Source organism: Mytilus californianus, unplaced genomic scaffold (assembly GCF_021869535.1).
Source record: "Mytilus californianus isolate M0D057914Y unplaced genomic scaffold, xbMytCali1.0.p SCAF_3, whole genome shotgun sequence".
In the NCBI taxonomy this organism is placed as follows: Eukaryota; Metazoa; Mollusca; class Bivalvia; order Mytilida; family Mytilidae; genus Mytilus; species Mytilus californianus.
The window spans coordinates 123,596,267-123,605,905 of NW_026262679.1; the positions used below are offsets into that span (position 1 = coordinate 123,596,267).

At 29.7% G+C, this 9,639-nt stretch overlaps 1 protein-coding gene across 1 annotated transcript; it reads left to right on the top strand.

The window, feature by feature from the left end:
• Positions 1–1,971: 1,971 nt before the first annotated feature.
• Positions 1,972–9,405, top strand: LOC127736065 (uncharacterized). Its single transcript, XM_052246565.1, has 2 exons — positions 1,972–2,359; positions 5,824–9,405. The coding sequence occupies exon 2, from the start codon at positions 6,116–6,118 to the stop codon at positions 6,959–6,961; it is 846 nt and encodes a 281-aa protein (XP_052102525.1). The 5' UTR covers positions 1,972–2,359; positions 5,824–6,115; the 3' UTR covers positions 6,962–9,405.
• Positions 9,406–9,639: the final 234 nt, after the last annotated feature.

Here is a 9,639-nt window from a genome sequence, read left to right on the forward strand (position 1 = left end):
TGTGATATTGATATATGCATGTGTGAGGGTTCAGAGGGGGTCCAACACGTTAATCTGTATAATTTGTTTACCAGAGTAAATTATATGTTAAACTATCCAACGTAATATTGAGTTAAACAATTCAGCCAAGGTTTAAATTGATATGTATATTTCATAAAAATCGTGTTTGAAAATTAAATTCTGCGTTTCAAATTTAGGTTAATTCTATTAAAAGCTGAAATGATACATTGACAATTATACAGGTTTCACGCGAAAAAATCAAATTTGGTATATGACTGTCATTGTATAAAATGAAAACTATTCTAATTACAGTGATTTATAACATTCTTTTTTGGATAAATAAGATTTTAAAAAAAATGTTGGAAACAATCACGGTTAGACCTTTTTAATTTTGATGCTTTTAATGTTTGACTTTCCAAACTTTGGTCTCGAACGTAACCGATGAAAGTTGTTCCAGAAACACTTCATGTCACGTACAGGGAAATTGGTCATTTTATTTAATCAACTTTACTAATAATGTTAACCTAATCATAAATAATAAAATATTAACCATTACATTTCAGAACAATATATTAACTTCAACGTTTATGATCAAGTTGGTTTAATATACATGTATATATATAACTTGTACAACTTTTGTAATTATACAGTGAAGTATTATTGTCTGTTTAATCTATTCGCGTGTGTTTTATGCTCAGGACGACTTAGTCTTTGGCATACTAGGTAAACACACGTGTCTTTTGTTGTTGACAACTAGATTTATTTATGAGTTTTCTGTGTCGTTGGCTTGCTGTTTCGTTGTCATTTACTGTATATCTCTTTTTCATTTTTTTAAGGTTTTGACTATAGAATCTTGAATATACGCCAGGTTGGCTACTTTTAAATTATCTTATTTTCATTACATGGTTTCTCTTTACTGATCACGTGTGAAATTTAATCAAATTTTGTTTTTACAGAAATTGGACAATTTAGACATATTGTGTAGACTTCTGTCTAGTGTTGAAAACTGTATGTCGCCCTCTAGATGTCCATTAGTCAGTTTTTGTCGATGATTTGCTGTCTCATTGGCGTATACGCCACATCTCCTTTTATTTAAAACGTTTTAGCTCCGATTGATTTAGTTCAAAATCGGTTCATAAGAAATCATAAATCCAATGAACTAAATCGGTTCATAAGAAATCATAAATCCAATGAACTAAATCGGTTCATAAGAAATCATAAATCCAAAGGGTAATCATCTATAGAGTATGCGCTATGTTTTCTTTCAAATGGAGAAAGGTGTGCCAAAATTTATTGGAAAAGTAAAATGAATAAAATGTAATGAGGTTCATAATTTCATTATCCAGATTATAGCACTAGAACATAGAGATTTTGCCAATGTCATGTTTTAAGGCAAAAGATAATACACATACTGAGTATTAACGAGTTTAGATAATGTACCAGTCGAGACATATTGTCTGAAAGATTTTATGTGAAATATGATAAATAAAAAAAAAAAGAAATATCGAAATAATATTTGGAAAATTTGGCATCGAAGGAGAAACATAACTAAAATAAATTCATAAATTTGTATCTGAAAGACAATAAATAGCTTTATTTTCGAAAATTTTTGCTTTGATAGGGAGTATTCTTTATATTCCTTTTTTTCAATAAACAGTTTAAATACTCAAGATTATAAGGAAAGAGTAACAATTGTAGCTTTCAGTTAAGCATCTGGTTCCCTGAATTGGTCAGAAATACGACATACTATTACTATTGTTACAGCCTTCAAGCCTCGATAACAGTGAAATTAATTTTAGTGAAGATAGGTAGACGATTTTTTAAACGTCTTTGTACAAAATGAAATGAAAGGAAATTGGACCAAGGTATTACTCATGTTACGTCAAGAGGGATGTTTATAAGTCAGCAGTTAAAGAAGTTATACGGACTATATGAGACTAAATTGACAACAGTCACATTGATTACATTTATAAAGGACGATACAATGACTATGTAGAACAAAATTTGACAGGAGACATTATTAAAGAATTAATAAGTTTATGTGGTGATTTTAAGACTTATATAGATTTTAGACCCTCGTATATCGATCACAATACTCAACAGATACCAACAGAACGTTGTGTCACCGCTGATCTGATTTAAACCACCACGACATACATGGTTGAATACGTTTACTTTTATCTGTTCGTTTTCTTTCGTTTTTAAATAGGATTTTAGTTTGTTTTAAATGAATATTATATCCCCGAATTACAAACAATCGCACAGTTTAATGATAATAACTAGGTGATCCTAAGTATCTGTCAAATCATGACACTACGAGATTTACCCACGTTCTTCGTACATTTTATGTATGTGTAAGGTAAGTGAATTTATCAGTATGTTTTAACTAACGATCTATCAAACATTATTACAACTACTCATAAGGAAAATTTAAATGAAGTTTATTGATATTTATTTCAATTAAGTTTTCAATACAACGTGCAAATATTTCTACTGGTTCACCAGTTACGATCATAATGATTTATTACATCTCGAACATAAAAAATGAACATGCAATTTTGATGTTATTTGTGTTGACGTTTTCTGTCTTTCTCCGTTTGGAGTTCATGCGATTCCCTCCCTTTTTTTCTCTTCTTTTTTTTTCTCTTGCTTCATATATTTGAAATGGAATAATGAGTTTTTAACACCGATAAACTACTGTTATCTCTAGTATTGTATAAGAATATTACTTGTGTATCGGAAGGGTAAAGTACATTTTGTTTATAAATGTGAATAAAACGATATGTGGGTTATATGTCAATGAGACAGCAACCTAACGACACAAATTACCAAATGGACGTCTGGGTTGATCTAGTCTACATCTTATTAAACTATCTGCAATAATGATAAATAAAAACTGTTCAATTTGAAATCGAAGTTAACTCTGAATACAATTAAAACCTAGTTCTATATTCAATTTTAAAATCTATATTTGTGTTTGTCTTCCCGAGGAAAAGAAAAACTGTTATTTATTGATCATTTTAGACATTATAGAATATTAATATGTATACGCAAAAAAGTCTGTCAGATCCTATTATTAAAACCTCAATTTAAAAAGCGATATAATGCCTCATATAATGTGTATCAGTGCGGTTTAAACGTCATGTGGACAATAAACATCACTTATATAATATTTCATTAAAATCTTTAGACCCGTTAAAATAGAAAATTTGTTGGAACTTGATTAAACAAAATACGCTTCTCAAATATTGAATGAATTGGACAATGTGTACACATCAAGCGATAACAAATATACAAACCATTAGTTATTGAGTATATTGTCAAAAAGATTGTTTATATTGTAGTTCGTGTCATAACTATACGTTTAGCTTGTTTGTCAATTCATAATTTCAGTAGTTCATTTAACAAACACTCAATACGACTTTAAACAGAATTTTCCTAAATTGTTTACTGGTAACTTAATTATACTTTTTTGAATGTTTGCACTGATAACATTACATATTTGTATTTTCAAAGAAGAAAAACAGACACATGTTTGTATATATATAGTATAAAAGTACCATTTTCTTATTCGTATCTTTTTTATAATAATATGTACATAAACAGACAGACAGAATTAGACAAATTGACAGATTAAAGCTCATTTCATGATCTTTCATGTTATCGAGAAATAAATTTCAGTCATGATTAGCCCGATTTAAATTCTGAGCTTATCTGTTGTCAATGTTGATTCCAATTTGTCAACATACTTAAAAGACCAAATTATTTAATATCTTTTTCAATTGTATACATTTGTATTTGAAAATGGTCCCATTGAAAACATTGAAATAGTTAAATACGTTACAGAGAAAAGCTTTCATTCGCACAAGGCCAGTTACAAATATTGAACAATTATCAAAATACTGTATCGTTTATAGATTTAAAAGGGTAATCTTTCAATTCATCAATAAATGTAGCAGATAGAAGTTTTCTTAAAGAATTTACAACACTATAGGCGACTATCTTTAAACTTTATGATATTTCTTCAAATACTAAATATACGTATAAGAACAACTATAAAGTTGCAGATACAATATTTCTTTTATTAAAGTTTGATTTTTTTCAGTATTTTAAAAACCATACTACATGTATTTATGAAAATATATGATCTTTGGATCAATAAACATGAGTTCTGGTAGTAGTTGATCATTTATTGTCAATCATAAACAGAACAAATGGTAATTTGCCCTATTAAGATTATTTGTACTATATACTCGTGTTAAATATTAATGAGAATTTATTCAGAGGTAGGTCTTTGTTTACTTTTTATCTTAATAATCAATATTTTATCATAAAAAAACAGTTATTATAATGTTCCATGTTCGAAAAAAACGTAGAAAAGGATGCTTCTTTTGACAGGAAATAAGGCATTAATCGTTGAATTTTTAGGATAAAATATCAAGCACCATTACCAAATAACTGTTAACACAGATATCTGTCACATCCTCATAAATTTGTATAGTCTAATGCAAATTTGAAATAAAAGTTGCAATACTTTAAAATGTAAGCTATGCAATAGTTTCAAAGTTAATGATCGTCCTGAACATGCATGAAATATTTGCTACTGTACGTTAAGCAACCAACAATCAATCAAAGTTAATTTAACCTGATGCAGAGGGCGGTGCCATATAATCTTCATGGAAATGAGACTTTAAAATGCTAATATTGATACAACTGCATACCATATATGTTTTTCACTAACCATTAGTGCTTTATTTTAAACTGACCTATCATGTAAACTATGCAAAAGTCAATAGACCACGTCAAAGGAGGTGGAGTCAAATAACTCATTGAAATGATATTTGTCAATTATTATTCTAATACAACTGCATACAAAATATTATTGACCTAACTTGTTGATACCACCGACGCCGCGTTGGAAAAAAACACGCCTAAGTCTCGCTTTTCGACTTTTTCGTGAAGAGTCAAAAACTAAAATATGTCATAACATTATTCTATATAAATAGCGCACTTATAAAGAAACTTTGATTGGTCGGGCTTGGTTGAATATCATCTAAAACTGTTATCATCAATACAGCAGATTAAGCACAGGGATCTGGTGAAATTATTTTATTCCCAGCATTATCATTGGTTAGAGAGCAGATTACGTTCTAAAATAATCTTCCCGAGTCCCTGTGATCGAAGATGGCACGACAAGAGAATTTGTTCTGCCGAATACCAGAGAAACGGAAAGCTAAATTTTTCATGATTATATGTCCATAAATGGAAGTATGGAAATTTCTTATGCAAGTACAAAATTTTGCCAAGTGGTTGTCTCTTTCGGACAAGTTATATATCATGGTCACTTGCCAAAAGGGAAAGTTATTAAAAAATATAATTCCTAACCCTGCATTATACTTAGCTTATATCTAACATTAGCTACATATCTGAAAATCCAATATGGCAGTCACCATGGAACACAGTTTAACATAAAACCCTATGAGAATGACAAAAAAGGCGAAAAAAAACATCTGCCGACGCACAATCTCAGTTGAGAAAACACTGCGAAACATACTTGACATATTCTATGCAATTTCTATCCACACTAATCTGTGTCCACACTAAAGGCTTGAAATAGTTTAATTGTGTACAACATAAAAGAAACAAGCAAGCTTCTTTAAAAAATTCTCATTTGCTTTCCATTTTTTGTATTTGTTGATATTGAACTTATAATAATATCCAAGATAATCTGTTATTCGTAGCTGTAATAAAAACTTCGTTAGCTATTAAAGATGAAATGTAAAATCGTGGTCTGACATTTCAAAGTTTTTTTTTCAATTTCAGGTTGTGCAGTAAACGCAATGCAACTCTAGTTTATTCGTGCATTCCAAAGCAACCTTGTATACAACATCGTTAGAGGAGATTGTGAAATTTATTCGAAATGGCCGATTAAACCGTCACTCTGAGTGATTACACTTCAATATGTAACATCAGTACGTGTGCAAAAGTAGTTGACTCCGTACAAATGTTGGTTCGTATCACTCCAAAAAGAATTAATAAAAATAATCTTTTCAAAGGAAAAATAACGCTTTATAAGGGATTTAAGACTTTAATGAAAAACTGATGAAATACACTGATGTACTACGGACAACAGAGACATGTCAAAAGGTTAAGAGGGGAGATAATTGACGAAAACGTCAGAAACAATATGGTGCAAAGAAGGTTGTATGATGGTGCTAAGCGACATCTACCGGTGATAAGGCAAGGTAAAAGTCCAACCCAGTTGCCGCAAGATGAATATTTGTCTTCCATACCAAGCAATGAAATGTCAAACAGAGGACATGAAATCTTTATGGCAAGTAAAAAGGACGTTGCTCGACGGAATTTGATGGGATATCTATATTCTAGACAGCCAAAGATCAATCGCAGCAATTCCTTCATTGCAGGAGAAAAACCACCGGAGCCAGGATTGCCTAGTGTCAAATATAAAAACACACCCAAGAATTTTGAACGCCAGAAAACATTATTTTTGGAACAACGAAGACCATCATCGTTGAACAGCAAGAAATCTATTGACCCTGTTGATAGGCGGACGTCAGCGGGCTCAGCTAGACCAAACAGCAATAAATTTAGTTTACCTGAAATAATGAGAGACATTTACAGTTCGGCAGCAAAGCTAAATAATCCCGAAGATGAATATGAAGAAATGCCTTTCAGTGAAGACAATCATATTGATATTGCTGAAAATGTAACATCACTGGACTTTCCAAAATATCACAAATCCATAAAGGTTTATCCACCTAACCATAGACCAATTACTCCTGGGTTGATAGACAAATTAAATAAAATGAAAGTCAATACAAGGAATAGAACAGAACATTGGATCAGACAAATACCGGAGGAGCAAAAGAGATACAGCAACAACAACAATATAAGGGGTTCAGATCATCAAAGTCGTTGGATTTATACTGATAATTCGTAATACATGTATCTCGAGACAAGAAATATTTCAACATGATGTCTTTTCTTTCTTTGAAAAAAAAACCTAAATAATTCGCCTTTCATTCAACTAATATCCGATTGTGCAAGCTACAGTTTTTTTATTCTTGGAGATTTATCATAAATGTTCCACAGATAATGCAAATATTGTATACGATCATAATTGTCTCCTAAATTTATCCATTTTATATTTTTGAAAAATCAATTTCCTTTGTAATAAAAGTATAAAATATTTATAAGTGTAAAATATATGAAAATCTTTTAATGGAGCTATGCAATTTCATTAAATTATGTATACTGAAGAATTACAAGAGTAATATTTTAATGGCAATTCAGTTCAAATAAAAATTTTCCATTTTGTTAAAACTTAATATCAGAACCGAAACTACAACTTGTTTTTAAGAAATGGGACTTGTTCATATAATTTTAAAATTGAAAATAACGGCGACATACTGCATAGAGTACCGTATAGCGGGTTATTTTCGCGGGTGTAAAATTTCGCGATTTTCATTAAAAAAAGTATACGAAATATTTTGGCGGTTATTGTTTTGGCGGATTCAAAACTTTTATCAATACATTTACATGTACACTTTTAAATTGGCTGAATTTATTTTTGCGATTTTGTTCCATCCGCGAAAATAAGCGAAAATTTACACCCCGCGAAAATAACCCGCTATACGGTAATTCATCAGTTTTGTCTTCTGTTGGTGTATTATTTAAATTTGTTCGACATGAACCTTCAAGATGATAATGACTGATAAATTCTTAAAACACTTCTCTTTTTTCTCAAGCCTTTTTTCATATAAGCACATAAGTCATGTGTTTGCAAACGTATGATATTTTAGTGTAATATCAATTTAACATAGTGAGTGCTAAACACATCTGTACTGAACAAAAAGTTTATAAACTTCAGATTTGTGAATGCAACATCAATTTGTTAATAATAAATATCTAATTTTGTTAAAGTATACATTTGCTTCCGTTTTCATTTCAATCACGTGACATCTCCGAAGTTTGTAATTGTCTTGTAAATGTAACCAGAACCCAAACACTATGCTGATCACATTAAGAGATCGTGACATTGTACTGTCAATGCTGACATTTGATTGATGCCCGATCAATAATATTTCATAATTTGTCAACATTTCATGGATTCATTTCTTTTTTATTTAAATTATTTATAAATAAGAAAGTAAAAAAGAGAAAGTATTCTGATCACATCTTTTTCGTTTCACAATGATCAATAATTTAAGTTTTTAAACGACTGTCATTAGCTTTTAGAAATTGTATTTTTTGTTCGTATATTGTTTTATATTTGAGAATAAAAGAAAAGCACTGTCGTATAATATTTAAATAGCAAAGAAAAATGATTATAAATAATAAGAAAAAAAAATAACGTCTCAAAAATTTATGGTAGAAATTTGTTACATTCACACTAAAAAAAATGTAATGTTTATAGCACCAATAACAAAGCTGACGCAGATATAAATACAAAGCCACAAAAACTCAAAATACGACAATATTTGATATTTTTACGAGTCCTCTTCAAATTGTAATGATAGTTGTCCATACATGTCTTTTTTATAATGACACCAACGGCGGGAAATATTTTTATTCTGTCGCCCTTTTATTATGCTCTATGCAGTTTTGTATTCATGTGATGCACTGTTACCAAAGAGTTAATGTCATACGGTGTCACTTCAATTTTTGTTGAAGTGCTAGGAAAAAGACATTTTTCGTTTTTTGCCTGTTAATGGACATTATATTTTTCTGACTTTTGTGAAACAATTTTCTTTTGCGTAAAACCAATGTTACACTTGAATTTTGACAGTTTCATTAAGTCTATCAGTCATTACGGGCTTACTTATATAATGTAATGAAGTGAACGGCCAACTCCGAATATAACAAAACACGTTTTTTTAAAAGGGCACATGAAAACGGATTTAAATGAGTTTGAGTTGTTGACTTGCAAGCCAAAAATACATCAGCGAAATTTTGTGTTTATTTTGAAAAAAATACTAATAGGGAAATTTCATTTCAAAATTCAGCTTTTTCAAATGTTTTAAACAAAATGAATTATATCTTAATGTTTTGATTTAATCAGGAAATTGTTTGAATGAGGCTCAAAAATTAATATATTAATTTGAAGTAGATTTAATCAATTATATTTTTGTACTAGCTAAATTTCTTTTTAAATGAATGTCAAATCATGCAAGTGATTGCTTCAAGAGGCACTTTCTTTTTGAACAATAAAAATCGACTTATCTACTGTAACAAACTTATTTTGAAAGTGTAGATTATTTTAAGTTACATGCTAATGTTACCTATTGTTTCCATTATGTTAAATTATCATTGTTGTTAATCAATCCTAAATAATGTATTATGTTTTGTTTATTTAAAATGAAAAATAAAATGTTACCAAGTGCACTTTTAAATCAATTCATTTTAAATAGTTTAATGTATATTAAGAAGAATGAAGATGTATTACTTTTTATTATATTATTTACAGACGTTTTTTGGTCTTGTCAAATTAAGAGCTGATGAGTAACATAGGACAAATAAGTGGATGTGTTGTAACTTATTTGTTGATTACTATCACCATGGAAGGTTTCTAGTATCCCACCTGATACAATGAAATTGTATTAGTGAAACAGTCTTCAT

Coding starts and splice junctions, on each gene's coding strand:
- LOC127736065 (XM_052246565.1), top strand. CDS start 6,116: ATGTACTACGGACAACAGAGACATGTCAAAAGGTTAAGAGGGGAGATA.